The following is a 20,747-nucleotide window of genomic DNA, read 5'->3' as shown; positions in this document are numbered from 1 at the left end:
TGATTGTGCCTGCCTGTGCCATTGTGTTGACGTACATTGGCAATACGGCGGTCCTTAAGTGGTTAAACTGTTACCTGATTTGTAACAAACAAATATTCAACCTTAAAAACAGCCCAGTTCTCAAAATAGACATTTTACATGTCCGGCTATAATTGAAATATAAAACATGTCTATACTACTGTATAATGAAGCCTCTTATGAGGTGCATCAAGCGAAGGGGGCACACTATCCTTTTTGCAAAATAAAAGCATAGCAGAGACCTCATGATTAGTCTCTAGCCAATTCTGCGTAATATTTTGGTTGCCCGATTGTAAAATATTGTCATCCAGAAATATAGATATATTTAGAAAACTGCTAGCGTGAGAGGGTCTGTATTATAAAACATTTCAGCACTCCTACGTCCCACCCCTTAACCATTGTGAGTGTATTGGGGAGGGGTTCAGCAATGCCCTATCCAAAAAGCTGTTGAAACTACAGATTGAGTGCATTCAACTCCCACTGCAGAGAGCACCAAGTATGTGTCAGCATGAAAAAATAAAGGACTGTGAAGAGTGAACACAAAAATTAGGATTGGTGCTACCAGGTGAGATGTGGACCTAGGAATGGAGGCTGTATTCCACTCAAAGCTCCACAAAGCCCCCAGCCTACAGGCCCCAGAACACAACTGATTAGGATTCTGAGAGAAAAAAAATATATAAGTTTGCTTTACACCTTAAACCCTGAAGCCCCACACCATACATATGTAGGAAGCCTAGGTGACAGATATATACCATCCACAATCCTTCCCACCAGTAACTCACATTGTGTACAGTTGATCCATGTATCTCTATTTTTTTTTTCTTGGGATTGCAATTTTTCTTTTACATAAGTAATTTAAAAAAAATGAGATGCAAAGCATAGTAACTCTTGGGAACTCAACATCCTTGATTTAAGGTGTGATTTACTGTACATTACTACTCTAACAGCCTTATTAAATTGGCTAAAGCAGGCAATTGAATATATGTTCTAAAAATGTCCAGAATTTGGTGTTTTGATTCTTATTTTTATATGAACAGAACAGCAGATATAACAGATATATAACCATGCAATGAGAAATTACCGGTACAGGCAGTTCCCAGGTTACAAACAAGATAGAGTCTGTAGGTTTGTTCTTAAGTTGAATTTTTAAGTCGGAACAGTTACATTTTGTAAGTTTTTTTGGATAACATAGGGAAAGGTTAACTCTGTTTTGCTGTATGTGCCTCTGTTCAGAAGATTTCACCTCACTTTCTGTCCCTATGACAGTTGTATTTGGAAAAATTTGGGTTGTTGTGAAAACAGGGATTGGTGGTAAAGCTTCAGTGGCGACACCTTTTTTCCAGGAGAACTCCATGAGTTCTCTTACAGATGTGAACTTCCCTTACTAGTAAGTTGGAGTCCTTTGTAAGTCAGATGTTTGTAACCCAAGGACCGCTGTATGTGCTAACAAAGCAGATGAAGTACCAGAGAGAGAAATGTTAGTTTTAAAAAAAACATTTGTTCGATCAGCCAGTTATACAGACCTTTTTAATTCTCCGACAAGGGCATCGAAGTTTAACTTTCTGAATACACAGCAGTGAACAACTTCCTTGGTGACAAATCTCTTTGCACCGATGTCCACAAGGCAGCTGGAAAAAAAAGAAAAAAGGTAAATAAAAGGTTAACAATGAAAAACGCATAGGCACTATGATTCAGTTCATCATAAAAATGAAAGGTTACCACGAGAAGCATATTCTTAAAGTTGTAGTAAACCCAAAATCAAAAATGTATTATATTGCAGCTTACCAATCAGATGTGAGGGCTGCATCGGTCTTCCTTTCTTTGGCTTTTTTCCCTGTTTTCACCTGGTGATCTTGCCAGTATCACCCCTAATGTATTAGCAAGACACAACTCTGGAGGAATGAGAACAGGAGGCACAGGAGACAGCAGCATTGTCAAGTCTCGGGAAGAGGGGAGCCAAATTCCAGCCCACATTTTAAAATCAGTTGCAGAGGGGGTGTTAAACTCAAGTTCATCATGGGCTGCATCAGCATTGGGATTACCCTCAAAAAGGGCCAGATGTATCTAAGAATAAATGCATCTACGCTTTGTCATATGAAATAATTGTCTCTGTATTAGATTAGTTATTACTAAAACCAGTAACAAATACCTTAGCTGTGAAAGACAGGTGCAGACTGGCACGGAGCCCATTCGGGGGGAAGAGACTAGCACCTCCATGGCTGCACAGAGAAATGCAGGATCTGTAGGAGGAGAACGGTCTTCTCTGCTGCGGACTGCTGAGACAAGGTGGGGATGGAGATGAGGGTGTGGTGCAGCTGCAGGAAAGGTGTGAGGGCCATACGATACTGCCTGGTGGGCTGCACAAGGCCTGTGGGCCTTGTGTTTGACATGTGAGTTACAGGAAATAGTTTTTTCCTTTTGGGATAAGGGGTGCATTAAAAAAAAAAAAAAGCTGATCATATTAACCACTTGCTTACTGGGCACTTAAACCCCCTCCCATCCAGACCAATTTTCAGCACTGATGTACTTTGAATGATGGTCATGCTACATTGTACCCAAATGAAATTTTTATCATTTTATTCCCACAAGCAGCGCTTTCTTTTGGTGGTATTTGATCACCTCTTCGGTTTTTATTTTTTTATATATATTTTGTTATAAAATTTTGCAAACAGGTAATTTTGCAAACAGGTAATTTTGCTCCTTCATTGATGTATGCTGATGAGGTGGCACTGATGGGCACCGATGGATGGCAGTGATGGCCACTGATAGGCAGCACTGATTGGCACCACTGGTGGGCATTGCTAGGTGGCACTTGTGGTCATTGATAGGTGGCACTGTGGGCACTGGCAGGTGGCACTGGCAGGCACAGATGAGGCATAATTGTCTCTTCCTCTTCGGGACCGATGTCCCCTGTAGATAAGCCATGATCGGCTTTTTTTCCCCTCACGCCGTAAAAACGATTACCGAGCTTTTGTTTACATCATGTAAGCCGGGACCTTACTCGAACATGCGATCACCCGAGTCTCAGTGCCTCGGTGATCACAGAAACCGTGCAAAGGGGAGGCTGTCATATGACGGCCTACTGGAAATTCAGGTCCGCGCTGTGGCCGTCATTCGGCTATAGCACAGACGGCAAGTGGTTAATCACCCCTGCTAGTGTTAAGTGTTTTGTCTTATCCATGTAAGCTGATGCATTCTGCTGGAAACCTTGAGCTCACGAAACACAACAGATTTGGGCATCACCAGATGAAAATATAAGAAAGAAAGCCTAAAAAAGGAAACAAATACAGAAATCACATCAAAGCATTGGTAAGCTGTAATATAATAAAGGTTTGCTTTTGAGTTTCATACTGCTTAAAGACCTAGGTTCAAAAGCATCACCGCACCCTACCTGCCCTAAAAGTAAAAGTGAGAACCTCCCAAATACTTAAAGTTGAGTCCCATCCTGAACAACTGAACTGATGTTTCTGGGATATAGCCTTGGAAAGTGAACTCTTCTGTGAGAAACAGAGGCACTAACTGAATGCCTCACCTGAGTACAAATTGCCCACCAACATTTTGCTTTTAGTACATCTGTGAGAGTAGAAAACTTTATCAATGACAGCGTGCCCCCTCTCTCCCAAGAGGGCAAAGAGGGCATGCAACAGAGCTCCATGTATCCATTCTGTCCATCTATTGGTGTGAATAGTCTTTTCTGAACTCAACTGTTGGATCTTGATCTTGATGAAAAAAAAAAAAAGAAGGAGAATGCAGTTGGCTAGCAAGATCACAATAATTCATCCAACTCAAAGCGGATGTTGAAAAACCACTATAAAAACCTTATTAACAGTTAAAAAAAAAAAAATTATAATATTTTTTACCACAGTTCTTTGGGCTAAAAATAAAACATTTAAATATGTAATTTGCTTTTGGGAAAAAAAGCCTCAGGAAAGAAGAAGTCTATTGGCCAGATGCCTGTCCAGCCATACTGCCAGTCTGGGCATGAGTTCACTGCTAAGGAAGCTGAATGAAACATGTCTCAACAATTAAACAATTATGGGGAAAAAAAATCTGTGTGAGTTAGCCCTCTAGCAATGTACAGTCGTGGCCAAAAGTATTGAGAATTACACAAATATACATTTTTACAAAGTTTGCTGTCTCAGTTTTTATGATGCCAATTTGCATATACGCCAGAAAGTTATGAAGAGTAATCAGACGAATTGCAATTAATTGCAAAGCCCTTTTTTGCAATGAAAATGAACTTAATCCCATAAAAAACACATTTCCACTGCATTTGTGAAGAAGGCTTCTGGGTGGCCATGAAAGTCCAGCAAGCGACAGGACTGTCTCCTACAGTTGATTTAGCTGTGGGGTCAGGGCAGAGCATGCTCAGGAATGGCAGCAGGCAGATGTGAAGTGAAGACTTTTGAAGGATGGCCTGGTGTAAAGAAGGGCAGCAAAGAAGCCACTGCTCTCCGAGGAAAACAGGGACAGACTGAAATTCTGCAAAAGGTACAGGGATTGGACTGCTGAGGACCGGTGTAAAGTCATTTTTATCTTATGAAAACCCTTTGCCATTGTTTGGGGCATGCAGAAAAAAAATCCAGAGAAGAAAAGGTGAGCACTGCCATCAGTCCTGTGTCATGCCAACAGTAAAGCATCCTGAGACCATTCATGTGTGGGGTTGCTTCTTAGCCAAGGGAGTGGGCTCACTCACAATTTTGCCTAAGAACGCAGCCATGAATAAAGTATGGTATAAAAACATCCTCCGAGAGCAACTTCTCCCAACTATCCAAGAACAGTTTGGTGATGAACAATGCCTTTTCCAGCATGATGGAGCACCTCGCTAGAAGGGAAAGTGACAACTAAGTGGCTTGGGGAATAAAACATCAACATTTTCAGTCTATGGCCAGGAAACTCCCCAGAACTAACTCCCATTGAGAACGTGTGGTCAATCTGTAGCCACATTGGCGGTATGATTATGTCAGAGTTTTGCGACTCAAAGTGGTACAATTGTTTTGCGTAGAAATTTAGCGTTTTATATTGTAGGTCTGTAATTCATATTAATAACACACTTAAATCTGTCCAAACAAGAGTCTAGTAGACATGCCGGGTATGATAAAGTTCGAAACACGAAATCATAAATTATAATACAATAAATAATAATTATAAAAAAAATAATATAATAATAAAAATGTATTTCCGCACGAATCACTATCGCTCAATTCTGCAAGTGTTCTAATTTACTATCACTGTTTTCAAGCTGGTCTAAAACCACTTTTGATGTAAAGGGACACTTTTTGGTTGCCATAGACAATCTCAAGTTTTCAGGAAGAAAGAACAGTATATACAATATAAAACTGCATGCAGGGCACTGGACAAAGCGCTAGGTACAAAATGGATGTGAAATGATTTCATACAGTAATGTAATCTGTAAGATTACAGTGTACTATACGTGTTATGAATTTTGTACTTTTTGAATTTGCTGCTGGGCTCGGCACACAGAGGCATCAGGTGACACAGCTCTGTGGCTCAGGTATCAAGTATTATATTATGCAATAACATAATATAATATTATAATAATATAAATTATTATTATATTATGTATTATGCAAGAATGGGCTGCCATCAGTCAGGATGTGGCCCAGAAGTTGATTGACAGCATGCCAGGACATATTTCAGGAGGTCTTGAAAAATGAAGGTCAACACTGCAAATATTGACACTCTGCATAAACTTAAAGTGGAGGTCCGCCCACCACTGAAAAAATTAAAAGTCAGCAACTGCACATGCTGACTTTTAATAATTGAACACTTATCTTTCCTGGAGTCCAGCGATGTCGGCACCACAGCTGATGTTTCCATTAGCTGTTGGGTGCATGCTGCCTCCATTGCGAGTAAGGGAACCCGGCAGTGTAGTCTTATGGCTTTATGCCAGGAACCCTAGTGCGGATGCGTGAGGCTCTGCTCCTCTCTCCTACTGGCCCGGAGGCTGGGGAAAGAGGAGGGAGCCCCAGCGATGCCGCAAATACCCGCTCCTGAAAGTAGGGACAGTGTACCTGTGAAAGATGGGTATTCTGCCCCCCCAAAGGTGCAAAATCTGGCATCGGAGGGAGGGGGGGGGGGAGTACAATGAGTGGAAGTTCCACTTTTGGGTTTCTGCTTTAATGTAATTATCAATAAAAGCCTTTGACACTTATAAAATGCTTGTAATTATACTTCAGTATACCATAGTAACATCTGACAAAAACATCTGAAAACACTGAAGCAGCAGACATTGTGAAAAATTATATTTGTGTAATTTTAAAAACTCTTGGCCACAGCTGTATTTGGTATTACCTCACTTGTGTAATTGTATGAAATCCAACAAACAGGCATATCTTTATCCACTTGCTGACCAGCCGCCGTCATTATACAGGTGCCGATGCTCGTGGCTGAAGGTCGTGATGACTGCCAACCACGAGCGATCGTGGGCACGGGAGGCAGAACAGGGACATGTGTGTATAAATCCTTGTTCTGTTCGGAGTGACAGATTGTGAGTTCCTAATAGCTAGGAACCACGATCTGTCATTTCCCTTAGGTCAGTCACCTGCCCCTACAGTTAGAAAACACACACAGGGTACACAGTTAACCCCTTGATCGTCCGCTAGTGTTAACCCCTTCACAAATATGTAGAAGAATATATATCGGCCTAAATGAGAAATAAAAGAGATTTATTATGAATTTTTTCTAAATTGTATCTTTTTTTGATAATAGCGCAAAAAATAAAAACTGCAGAGGCAATCAAATACCACCAAAAGAAAGCTCTATCTGTAGGGGAAAAAAAAGGACATAAATTTTGTTTGGGTGCAGCGTTGCACGACCGCGCAATTATCAGTTAAAACAACGCAGTATCGAATCGCAAAAAAATTCCAAGTCATTCAGCAGCCAAATCTTCTGGGGCCGAAGTGGTTATGGGGTAACTTCCAACAAATCAACAGGGTCTTGGCGCCTAGATAGCATACAGAACCATGTACTTATTGCATATATACAGCATGTTTTACTTCTCAGGCATCATAAGGCATATTTGATGGTTCTGTGTTGATTGTGTCAGACTGTAAACCACAGACGGCATCATAAATTAAATTGTCATCCGTATGAGACTGCAACATAAACATGTAATGGTTATTCTTCGTATGAGACTGCAACAAACATTTGAGAAAGCTACAGTAAGCCTTTCATATGGCAAAACTTCAGTGGAATTTAGATTTAAATTAATCATATGTTATATATTAGCAGCCTACTGTTAAATTGATAGAAAAACCATATTTTCATAAGGTGCCAAAACAGATGGAAATGTAGTCTACAAGCGATTACAATAATACAATCTCCTATCTACGGTTCAGTGAGCTTCCTTCCACAGGAAATGTGCCTGCTACCATCGAATTACACCATGTGAAAAGTCAAAGGAAAGATGCTGAGCTCTGTAAATGTTTGCAGACCTTCTAGTCAGCAGCTACAGCTAGAGACAGAGACTTACTAGGGAGCCATACAATATGAAACGTGGGTCAAGAAACACTTCCACAAAGCCCCAAAGGGCAGAAAAACACCTTCAGGCTGCCAAGAAAAACAGCTCATGTCTAGCTATCAGCAACATCGTCAATCCCACAGTTTTACTGCCGAAACCCACCAAATTACCAGCAATGTGCTATTTTATTCATGCCAGTGGAAGCAGACTAATTGCAAGTGACTGATCCGCCTTCAAATCCCACTTATTTCCTAATGACAATACATTTCCTTACAGGGGATTCCAGGCTGAACATTTTCTCAGGCTTCCACAGTCGGTTCCTAACTGAAGGTTTACTCAGAGGAACATACTCATGTTAACATTTATTCAAGCTGTCATTACCCTTCAGTAATGATCTTAGCAGAATCGGCTAGAAAGAAATTTTATATCTGCATAACAAATGTTTTCGAACCTAACAATTTATTTGTAAAATTCTGTATTTGCTTTAAGCTAAAGTAATAAACATTATTTGGTATATATTGTAGCTGAATAGATGTAACTCTTTAATAACCAAAAGGTCATTGAAGCATAGGTAACCATCCAAAGTAAATGGAGTCCGTACGTGTTAGTAACTTGAATATAACTTTATGACTAATTTGTCTACCTAAAGAGTAGTTCCGCCCCCCATTAAAAAAAAATAAAAAATACTGTAGCTGCTGACTTTTAATATTAGGACACTTACCTGTCCAGGGTTCTCGCAATGTCGGCACCCCAGCCGATTTTCCAATCGGCTCTCGGGTGCTGCCACCGCCATTCATGGTTAGGGAAGCCGGAAGTGAAGTCGTTCCCTACTATACTGCGCTTTCTAATTGGCCTGACAGTGTTGAAAGGAGGAGGGGGTGCTGAACTTCTGAGGGACAGTGCCGCGACACAGTCTCCTAGAAGTGAGGAAAGGTACCTGTCAAAAACAGGTACCCGTTACCCCCCTCCCCTCCTGAGAGGTGCCAAATGTTGCACCAGAGGGAGGGAGGAAGCAGGTAAGTGGAAGTTCCACTATTGGGTGGAACTCCACTTTAAAGTGAAATTCCAGTCAAAACTACTCCCACCTCTATTCCAAGACTATTCTATCTACCCTTTGAATGTACAGATGTCTATACTTATTCTGAAGTCGCTAAGGTCTGGGTCACATGATCAGGTTCATGCTCTGTAGCCATTGTCACTGCCTATACTGAAATTAGCATTGGGCCCAGATTGTGTGATTATGTTACCCATAGGCTTACTACAGGGCATCCATTGTTGACTGTCCCTCCTCTACACTGAAGCTGGCACTGGGACCCGATCATGTGTTCTGACTGATGTGGCTTCAGATTAGGTATATATAGGCATCTTTTTTATTTTTTACAAGTAGATTAAATAATCTTAGAATGGGGGTCGGAGTAGGTGTAGGCTTAGTTAGAATTTGAATGGAATTCCACTTTAATTTCACATTGTTTAATGCTCATATAAGGCTTTTACTTTATACATTGTTTTAAAAAATACTCCTACTTATGTTTTTTTTTTAAATTACATACTGACAAGCAGACAAAAAATTAAAAAAATATAATTTTTAAAAAATAATGAATTTTTAGTAAACTTTGGTAATAATTTAATTATATCTGGCAGTTATGGCATTAAACAGAAATATACTGTAATCCTCTGGCTGCCAAGGCATAGGCATGGTTTATTTTCTGAATGATCATACTGTATATCCTACATGTGATTACCACAAGATTGCCTGTCATGTTGATCATGTTGGAAATCCGGTGATCGTTTCCTAAATGCTAGGAGAGACCCAGAGCTGTCGTTTGTAAGTGGGATCTGTGATCACACATGGAATAGTAATTTGCTTCTTATTTCCTAGGGGGCACTCATTCCCCATATTGGCAACTTCCCATCCCTGTCTCACTAGGTTCTAAAACAAACCGTCATTTACAAGATGATTGGACACAAGAATCTTCTTGACGATAACCTTAAAGTGGAACAGTACACATAACTTAATACAAATAATGTTCTTTAGCAAGGAACATAAATTTCACATTATGCTACCAAAATTAGTGTGTGCTGTAAACTGCCTCCAGCATTATTCCCGTTTCTTCTTGCTGGAGGCTGCCATGTTGCTGAAGCTCAGAGCGCCCCTCCTGAACAGCAGTAAATCTTTAGGTCGTCAACAGATCAGCCGCTACAAATTTGGCACAGTGCCTAAAAATAGAGAGCAACGGAGCATGTGCAGACTTTAAACAGTATAGGCACTTATTTTTAAGGTTTTACATAGCTATACCCGCAAAAGGGACCAGCATGAAGTGATCTAGCAGGAATTTTCTGACTAATGTTCCACTTTAAGGGGTCTGGAAAACTTGTGCCAAAGACGCCACATTTTTAAATGCCATGGGTATTTTTTTTTCTTGTCATCTATATTTCAGCCCATTGTTTTTAGTGGACCTGTTCACATAAGTGCATAAAATATCAATAAACTAGTGTTTAGATCAGTAACAAAAATAAAAATCAACGTTCGATTATCTTATAGCTAGAATAATTTTTACATGAAAATGTGTGTAAACACATGCATTATATGGACCATACTCATGTTTTTTTGAGCAGAAACAATCTGCCAGGAAGATCTGGCATTCATACATCAGTAGCATGTGCAAGAATTCTAATTATTCACTTCTTTACTAAAACATACATCTCATAGGAGGGTGTGTGTGTGTGTGTGTAAAAAAATGATAAAAAGAGGGGAGAAACATCACTTAGAAATTTAAATAGTTTGATAAATAACTGACTGACTAACCCCTATTGAGGGGTGGGGTATCCCAGAGCCTGGAGAAAGTTACACTAAGGTATCAAGGTACCAAAGTAAAGGTAACTTCAAGGGGAAACACACAGTGGTATAAATTATCAAACATTATGTTGGATGCAAAGTGGAAAATTCACAAAAAAGCAACCATCACCACACCATCATAAAAACGTTCATGACAACGTTGTCGGGAACTCATAAACGGGGGACCAGGGCTCTCATTCATGACCCACGCTCACCAGACAGCTGACTGAATAAGGCGAAGTCTAAGGCAGCACTTAGTAGAGAACAGCAGTGGCCAATATGGGAGGCATATTTCACATGCCATCATGCGCTGGGGTGCCACATCAAGAATTAGTCCATGTACCAAAAACCAGAGCTGGCAATGTGATTCAGACTTAGGCTGTATTGCTAGGCACTGACATGCACAGCTGCAGAGTAAGAGGTATGTCCCAAGGCTATACGATGGAAACACACAGGAAGGTGGAGGGATGGTGAAATCACTCAGGTTGATAGTCGTTAGGGGTGCACCGAATGGGTTTTTTGGTGCCAAAAACCGATACCGAAAATGAAAAATACACTAGGCTGAAAACCGAAACCGAAACATATTTAAAAAAAAATATTTTTATACAGGAGATGATCAGCGACTGGGGACAAGGTACAGGAGATGGCCAGAGACTGGGGACATGGTACAGGAGATGGCCAGAGACTGGGGACATGGTACAGGAGATGGCCAGAGACTGGGGAAATGGAACAGGAGATGGCCAGAGACTGGGGAAATGGAACAGGAGATGGCCAGAGACTGGGGAAATGGAACAGGAGATGGCCAGAGACTGGGGAAATGGAACAGGAGATGGCCAGAGACTGGGGAAATGGAACAGGAGATGGCCAGAGACTGGGGAAATGGTACAGGAGATGGCCAGAGACTGGGGAAATGGTACAGGAGATGGTCAGAGACTGGGGAAATGGTACAGGAGATGGTCAGAGACTGGGGACATGGTACAGGAGATGGTCAGAGACTGGGGACATGGTACAGGAGATGGTCAGAGACTGGGGACATGGTACAGGAGATGGTCAGAGACTGCGGACATGGTACAGGAGATGGTCAGGAACTGGGAAAATGGTACAGGAGATGGTCAGAGACTGTAGACATGATACAATAAATCAATGCAGCCTCATCAGTGCCTGTCAGATGCAGCCAGCCCGTGTCCCCAGTAGTGCAGCCAGCCCGTGTCCCCAGTAGTGCAGCCAGCCCGTGTCCCCAGTAGTGCATTCCGTATCCCCATTGCAGCCTGTGAAGGGAGAGGAGAGCCACCGCCTGTTTGATTAGAGGGCTGGGAACATCACAGCTTTAATTTCAATAGCTATGTGTTTCCCGCTGCGCGACATCACATACAGTCCCCCCTCCTTGTCTAGGCACTTAAAGTTCCCCAGACAAGGGGGAGGGGCTGTATGCGACAGCACGCAGCGGGGAACACTCAGCTATTGAAATGAAAGCCGTGCTGTTCCCGGTGTTCTGAGGAGAACTGTCCCCCCCATTGGATAGTGTCCGCTCTATAGTGTGCAGGCGTAGCGCTTGCACAGTACGGAGGACAAAGGAGACACCAAAATGTTTCGGCGGTGGAAATTTCGGCACATCCCTATTGGTCATGGGTGAGGACACATCCACACAGCGGTAACAGCAATGAATTTAGCACAGGGAGTCGGAAGCAGCGTCTCAGGAGCAAACTCACCCGATTTCTCACTGATGCGCTGTCCTCCCAGATCTTCAGATACAATCTGTCTTGCCAACAGATAAAGAGGTTCTCGCAATGATTTTACAAGTTCCTATCTTCTTTTAATAAAAAATAAAATTTAGGACTGAAGCACACAACATATGTAGAGTTTAAAAGCTTTCTTTCCATGGCATGATGAATTCTCTCACAATTTATGTGGCAAACGTCCTTTACATTTTTTTACAGAGAAAAACATGAACATAAATAATGGTGTTAGTAGTTTCTGTGATTTTATTTCACATTTGGGGATTTAGAAGAAAATAAAATATCGTTCCAAGTAAGCTTTGTACGTGAAAATGTAACAATTGGATTCATATGAAAGATTTTACTGAACTGCTACTTGGAAAACGCATGACGAACATCCTCAATAGGGGAAAATTCTTTAGTTCTGGTCCTACTGGTCATCCTTGAAGAGTTACATTAAAAAGAAAACAAAAAACACACTATTGTAAAAAAAAAAAAAAATACTCAAAAAGATTTTTTTAACTCTTCCCTAGTCTTTCCAAAATAAGAAAAAAATGGCATCTAACCCCCACAAGTCAACAGTAATGCAAAAGTAGTTTGAGTGAGATGTAAAGCTGAGCTCCACCCTAAAGTGGAACTTCCACTCATCGGAACCCTCCCCCCCTCTGGTACCACAATTGGCACCTTTCAGCGGGGAGGGGGGCGCAGATACCTGTATAATACAGGTATTTGCACCCACTTCTGGGCATAGATAGCCGCAGAATCTGCGGGTATTCACGCCACTTCCTGTCCCTTCCCCCGTCTGCTGGGAAACACACGGGTCCCAGAGACAGCAGGGACCGTCCGTATTGTGCAGCTCGTGCATGCACAGTAGGGAACCGGGAAGTGAAGCCGCAAGCGAAGATGACGAGTGCCGAGCGACAGATCAGCTTCAGGTGCCGACATCGCGGGCGCGCTGGACAGATGATTGTCCATATTTTAAAAGTCAACAGCTGCAGTATTTGTAGCTGCTGACTTAAAAAAAAAAACACACGGCGGAACTCCCGCTTTAAAAAGGTCACAAGCAAGTCAAAACACACCTTTGAAAGAACTCAAACAGAAAGCATGTTGCATATGCTCATTTACAAAATATCTTATGCAGTAGGGTATTTCTGGTGAAGCTTAAATAAAAGGAATTTTTAGGAAAATCTGACCATGATCCAAGGTCATGGCACGTGGATCATCAGTGTTAGTGATTTCACATGAGTTGAAACAACCAGTAACAGTAAATTAGGTTGCCACACTGGAGCAGACAGCGGGTCACCAGGCAACACCAGGTAGATGTGGACAAGAACATTGCATAGTAGCATCTTGAAAATAACATGTACGCGACAAGTAGAGATGTGTATACAATATATCGAAGGATAATGCCACGTGTTATGAAAAAAGCAGTAAAGGGTTTGTAATCCTTAGCAATGAACTTATATTCTTTGCTTCCGTTTGACCTGTTAAATATACCATTTTGTTTATATGCTTGACAAGTGTTAAAAAACAAAACAAACAAAAAAACCACTTCAGATGTTCTCATCTTCAACTACATAATGATTAGCCTTTATGTGGTAGAGAGCTGACAGTGGATCCACATTACATTCCCTTTGCTGAGGGTTTGAACCAGTCACTATCATAAATAAGTCAACCTGGCCACCCAAAAGCAGCAAAAGTTAGTTACATACAGGCCTCCATGTATATGGAGTTGGGTAATGTGTGGCACTTATCCAATCCAGATAAAATCTGCGTATAGATAAAAAGTGTTCATTCACTGTACTGTGTACTTGTAGAATGTAGGATACACAAGAACTTTGGGAGGTAGATCATTTTGATTAGGTTAAAGTGGTTGTAAACCTTTAAAAAACAACAACATAAAAACAAAAACAAACCTGCAAGACAAAAACATAACGAGCTAGTATGCATAGCACACTAGCACATTATGAATTACTTACATGAGATCGAAGCCCCTGCAGCGGTCCTCATTCACTGCTCCAGTGGCCGGCATTTCTCTGGGGGGGGCGGTTACTCTTGGGTATCGTGGCTACGGCGCTGTGGCCGGAGCCGCGATGACATCACTCCGGTAACGGCACAGTACAACTGAAGCAACGGCATTTACGTCCCACTGCTTCAGTTTGCCTCAGTGCGTATGTGGTGATGACATCGGCACATGCAAATACAGGGATATCTCCTAAACTGTGCAGGTTTAGGAGATATCCAGTGTAGCTACAGGTAAGTTTGTCTGATATAGTTTTAAAGTGTAAATAAACCCAGGACCCAGTATTCACTATATATGGTCTCCACCTGGTGATAACAACCCATGCAATCCATACATACAAAGAAACCAAAACAAATAAGTTCATAAATTATGTGTAATAAAATGGAATGACACAGGGAAAAAGTATTGAACACATGAAGAGAGGGCGGTTCAATAAGGCATGGCAAGTCAAGAACCCAACTGAAATCCATCAGTAATTAGAAAGGAACCATGCCCCTTGTCAGTGTAAATTAGTATCAGCTGGTTCAGTCTCAACTGATGGCCTATAAAAAGGCATCTCATTACCAAGGTGCAACACAAGAAATATCTCATGATGGCTAAAAGCAAGAGCTCTCTCAAGACCTTATTGTTGCAAAACATATTGATGGCATTGTTTACAGAAGGATTTCTAAACTTCTGAATGTTCCAGCGAGCACTGTTGGTGCCATAATAGGGAAGTGAAAAGAACATCACTTCACCATAAACTGCCCACGAGCAGGAGCTCCTCACAAGATTTCTGACAGTGGTGTGAAAAGAATTATCAGAAGAGTTGTCCAAGAGCTAAAGACCACTTGTGGAGAGCTTCAGAAAGACCTGGAATTAGTAGGTACAATTGTTTCAAAGAAAACAATAAGTAATGCACTCAGACGCCATGGCCTGTTTGCACTCTCACCACGCAAGACTGCATTGCTGAAGAAAAAGCACTTTGAAGCTCCTTTAACCACTTCAGCCCCATAAGGATTTACCCCCTTCCTGACCAAAATGTTTTTTTTGCGATTTAGCACTGCGTCGCTTTAGCTGACAATTGTCGTGCGACGCTGTACCCAAACAAAATTGTGCTATAAACAAAAAAAACAGCATCAATTTTGAAACAAAAAAAAAAACAGTTTTTTTTTAACTTTGCTATAATAAATATCCCCCAAAAATATATATATAAAAAAAATCTTCCACAGTGTAGACTGATATTTTTTTTTTTACTAAAAATATGTAGAAGAATACATAAGTGAATAATAAGTGTATATTGCTTGGTTTAGCATCTACAAAATAGGGGACAGTTTTATGGCATTTTTATTATGAATTTTTTTTACTAGTAATGGCGGTGATCTGCGATTTTTATCATGACTAACACTGCGGCGGTGTAAACAGGCGTCCGGTGGTCGGCATGTGGTTAAAGTTTGCTGCACAACATTTAGACAAGCCTGTGAAATACTGGAAGAATATAGTCTGGTCAGATGAGACCAAAATTGAACTCTTTGGATGCCATAATACGCACCATGTTTGGAGGTCAAATGGCACTGCACATCACCACAAAAACACTGCCACATCAACAGTGAAGTTTGGAGGTCAGGATATCGTGGTGTGGGACTGCTTTTCAGCATACAGTACTGGAAAACGTCATATCATTGAAGGAACGACATGTCCCTCGGCTCTCGGGTCCCAGCGCCGCCATTTGTACTAAGGGAAACAGGCAGTGGAGCCTTGCGGGTTCACTGCCCATTTCCTACTGCGCATGCGCGAGTCGCACGGCGCTTTGTGAATGGGACGCGCTGTGTTAGGGAACACACAGTTCCCAGAACATAGCGTGCCACATTACCCAGAAGACCGAAGATCACCGAGGAGCAGGAAGAAGGCAGATTAGGAAGACTGCCTAGCAGCAGGCATTTCTGACCAGGTAAAAAAAAAAGAAAATCAGCCTGCGGTACCAGATGTTGTTTTTAAGATTAACGCCAGCATCAGACTCGTGGGGGTAAGTAATTGCTCCCCAGACATGAAAAAAATATGAATGAATGTGAATGCAGTGTTTCTTACTGAAGCTAACTTTGGGTAAGTTTATATTTTTCTTTATAGCGATATTCGTTTTTTCTGGGTTTTTAATGCTGTCTTTACTTTTTATTGAGGGCTTGCTAGTTCATTTATTTAAAAAAAAAAGGGGGCGCTGCACCTCGGTGATCTTTGATCTCTTTAATGTTGTCCAGGTAGATCTCCATCTCTCAAAGGTTGCCTGCTCCTGCCATAGATGGCAGCAAAGACACGCTGTGGCCAAACCACATACCCTTTGGAAATAGAGGCAGAAAGAACTACCTGAAAAGGAGGGAACAGAGTGTCTAAAGCACTTGTGTGACACTACTGCTAGTGATGCAGCACTAGTTTAACTGCAGAAACCAACCATTGATTTCTGTGGAAATGGTTTGTTAAACTTCTCCACAGAAATTGATGGAACAGGGAAAATAATGATAGCACCTACAATGTTAATGTATATAAGGCAAGAGTAAGTTACCATGGACTATGGGCCATGGGCCTGGAGAGCTCAGCATTTAACACACAGTACATAAGGGACTGGGAGAACCACATTCAGAGCCCAGTGGCTTAGGGTCTGTAAAGATCTCTGCAGCTAAACACGGTATATAAATACCTGGTAAGCACAAGAGTCACATTGTAGGTAGGCCCACATCTTCTGCTTAGCAGAGTCCGGGTATGGCCTTCCAAGGCAGCACCGAGAATTAGCCTAACTGGAAAGCTGCCAAAGAGCCAAGCTCAGCAGTGTAGCAATTGAATAACAGATAAAGGGAAAATGTCTAGTAAAGATTGTTAACTTTTATGAATAGAGAACAGATCTTCCTCCTCCAAGACACCAGCAAAAAAACTGAAGCATGATGGGAATTGGATAGTTATACTTCACTGGCTAAAGTTGGGGGGGGGGGGTTGCCAGTGTCCAGTTCCTTTTGTAGTTAATACAACCCAGTTTTCTTTGCATTACTTCTGATCCTGTGTCACTTAACAGACCATCAAGGAAAATGTTTTATCCGAAAATGATTAAATCAGGTGCTATTTAGAATCTGTGCCCTCACAGCTAAAAAGATTAAAATGATTTTCTGCAATTGTCTGAAAAACTGTCTGACAGCTTATATTGTCCTTCACCAAACTTTAAAATGTTATCTGAATATACAGATTCCAATATGTCAGCTCAAAAAGAAGCACAGACAATGGCTGTATAATTGGCTGACAGTGTTCTGAATGCTTTTCAATGCATTAGCGCGAGTTCTGCCGTATGCTTATGATGGCATATTTTTTATTTTTATTGATTCCTTGAAAACAGCTAAGGTTCCATGCACACCGAAGCTCATAAACGGCTGTTCTGAACGTCGGATTGCTGACAGGAAAATGCTGCTTTAAAAACGCTATTTTATCAGAGTTTTGCATTGCCATTAATGCATGTTTAGCGGTGCTAGCTTTTAGCCACATTTCTCTGCCTCTATTCAAAATCAATGGTTCCCTATGGGAGCACATTGATTTGAATAGAAGTTGCACCAGAAGTTGAATCATTATGATCTGATTTGCAGTGCGATTTGTGTGCTGAGGATGAAGGGGAACCCCCTCAGACAATACCAGGCCCTTTGGTCTGGTATGGATTGTAAGGGCTGTGTGCTCGGATAAGGGTTTGGTATGGATTTTGGGGGACCCCCACACTGTTTTTTCGGTGAACGGGTTTCCCCCAAAATCCATACCAAACCCTTATCCGAGCACACAGCCCGGCCGGTCAGGAAAGGGGGTGGGGACGAATGAGCGTGCACCCCCCCCCCCCCCCAACCATACCAGGATGCATGCCCTCAACATTGGGGTAGGTGCTTCGGGGCAGGGGAAGAGACCCCTGAAGTTCGAAGAGACCCCCAGAGCTGCCTAATAAATTACTTAAAAAACCTGTGTAGTGTGTTTTATTTTTGACACTTTTTTCCAGGTGAATGGGTAGGGGTACATAGGGTGGGGGGCTGGGATATGGGAGGCCCACTTATTAAAGGGGGCTCCCAGATTCCGATAAGCCCCCCGCCCGCAGACCCCAACAACCAAGGGCCAGGGTTGTCAAGAAGAGGCCCTTGTCTTCATCAACATGAGGACAAGGTGCTTTGGGGTGGGGGGCACTCGCTCGTCCCCACCCCCTTTCCTGACCAGATAAGGGTTTGGTATGGATTTTAGGGGATCCCATGCCATTTTTACAGCAAAGAGGGATCCCCTTAAAATCTATACCAGACCAAAGGGCCTGGTATTGGTATTGTCGTCTGAGGGGGGTGGGGGGATCCCGCGCCAATTTTTTTTCAGTTTGGCAGGGGTTCCCCTTCATCCTCAGCACACAAGTCGCACCACAAGTCAGATCATGATGATCCGACTTCTGGTGAGGCTTCTATTCAAATCGATGGGCTCCCATGAGGAACCATTGATTTTGAATAGAAGCAGAGTAACGCCGAACTAGGCTAAACTCTCTTTTTACAGCGTTTACCCCCGTTTAACACCTTTTCCGACATTTCCAGTACTGCTCTTGAAGGCGATTTTATGGCGTTCAGAAAACAGCCCATGAACTCCACTGCTGATAAACGTCCAAAAACGCCGATGTGTGCATAGACACATAGGATAACAGAGTGGAGTTTATGGGCTTTTTAAAAAAAACGCCCAAACTCCAAAAAACAGCAGTTTTTGAGCTGCAGTGTGCATGGAGCCTAAAGCAAAGTAGTAAGGCCAGACATCATAGTTTAAATAAACCAAACTACTGCATCAACATGAAAAAACAAAAAACATATACATAATATTTAATCATTTTAGGAATAACCACACAAACCTGCTATGGCTCTCTCAATATTCCAACAAGCCAGGGGTTGTAGTTACAAAATTAAAGTAGAACTTTAGGCAAAACTGTTTTCTTAGATTTAAAGTAAGGAATTGTTATAACCCCTGTAAGGTTTATTTTTGCCATCTTTGTCCCATAGGGGAGATTTACTTCCACTTCCTGTCCGACAGTTAAACAGGAAGTGAAAGGAAATCACTGCAAATAAAGGGAATTTCTTGGGGACCCCCTAGGTCACCAGAATTAGTGTACCCATTGAAAGATTTCCCCTCTATTACTTTACCCAAAATATGGAATTTTCCTTTATGTTCAATTATAATGGTAAACAAAACATATAGAGAGAATGAATCTCCTTAACAGGGACACAGACTGTAATAAAACCCAACAGATGTTCTAATTCTTCTCCCCTCTATACAAAACTTTAAAAAAAAAGTTTTGCCCTTAGTTATACTTTGAATGTATAGGACCCTGTATAAATACTACCCATATTTTCTATTGTGTCTACGGGCTTTTAGATTGCAGCAGAAGGAACATGCACACTCAATGTTCATGCTGCTGCTCCAGGTAAGGTTCACTGCACAGTTTTTCACCTCCAGTGTATTCAGGTGCAAGCACTGCTCATCCAGCCATGTGAAACAAATACAATAGGTTTCAAAGGACTGTACACTTGAAAATGACATCCACTTTACTGAGATTAACCACTTGCTTACTGGGCACTTAAACCCCCCTCCTGCCCAGACCAATTTTCAGCGCTGATGCACTTTGAATGACAATTGCACGGCCATACAACACTGTACTCAAATTAAATTTTTATCATTTTTTCCCACAAATAGAGCTTTCTTTTGGTGGTATTTAATTACAGCTGGGAGTTTTATTTTTTGCTAAACAAAAAAAGATGCAAAATAAAAAAATAAAACATTTCTTAGTTTGTTATAAAATTTTGCAAACAGTTTATTTTTCTCCTTCATTGAAATGCGCCGATGAGTCGGCACTGGTGGGCACTGATAGGCACAGTTAAGGCGGCACTAATAGGCACAGATAAGGCGGCACTGATGGGCACGGATGGGTGGCACTAAGGGGCACTGATAGGTACCACTGATAGATGGGACTGATGGGTAGCACTGCTGGGCACTGGTAGATGACACTGATGGTCACAGATATGTGGCACTGGGGTGCAGCACTGTTGTTGAGGCAGATTTTGGGCACTGATAGGTGGCACTGATGGGGGGCACATTTTATTAGTTAGCTGGCACTGGCAGGGGGCAGGTGGGCACTGATAAGCTGGCCGTGATCGGGGCCGTCAGCGCCAGGAGGAAAAATAGCCCATTACCGGCTCTGTTGTGTCACATGATCAGCTGTCATTGGCTGACAGCTGATCAAGTGGTAAGGGGTCGGGATCGACCCCTTGCTCCGATCCATGATCAGGCGAGTCTCATAGACTCGCTGATCACAGAGCACACTGCGCGAGCCCCTCAGGAGGCACGCAGGATGCTCGTGCATGGGATGACGTCAATAGACGTAGTCCCGGCAAAGCAGGTCCGCGCTGTAGCCGTCATTCGGCTATAGCGCGGATCTCTAGTGGTTAACAAAAACACCATATACAGCAACAGTAGACACAGTGGGATCAAGGAAAAACAATGCATTTGAGCTACTAGGGCTTATTCATGACTAATGATCAATAAAGTGCATGCAGTTTTCAAGTGTGCAGCCCTTTGGATCCTATTGCATTTGTTACAGAAGGAACACGCAGCTACTACTGACAGCTGCTCTGAGAGTAGCCTTGACTCATTGCACTAATG

The 20,747-nt window shown here is 42.0% G+C and overlaps 1 protein-coding gene across 2 annotated transcripts in view; it reads right to left on the bottom strand.

Annotated features, from left to right (window-relative positions):
- The window catches only part of NFXL1 (nuclear transcription factor, X-box binding like 1), a 149,926-nt gene that overhangs the window by 27,827 nt on the left and 101,352 nt on the right, over nt 1-20,747 (bottom strand). For both annotated transcript variants that reach the window (XM_077477531.1, XM_077477532.1), the window contains exon 20: nt 1,542-1,646. In XM_077477531.1, the coding sequence (XP_077333657.1) occupies nt 1,542-1,646 (105 nt within the window). The remainder of the gene's footprint in view (nt 1-1,541; nt 1,647-20,747) is intronic.

This window comes from Lithobates pipiens, unplaced genomic scaffold, assembly GCF_037356315.1.
Source record: "Lithobates pipiens isolate NorthernLeopardFrog02 unplaced genomic scaffold, aLitPip1_a1.2 Scaffold_13, whole genome shotgun sequence".
Classification (NCBI taxonomy): Eukaryota; Metazoa; Chordata; class Amphibia; order Anura; family Ranidae; genus Lithobates; species Lithobates pipiens.
Note: the sequence above shows the minus strand (reverse complement) of the source record. Positions and strands in the feature narration are given on the sequence as shown.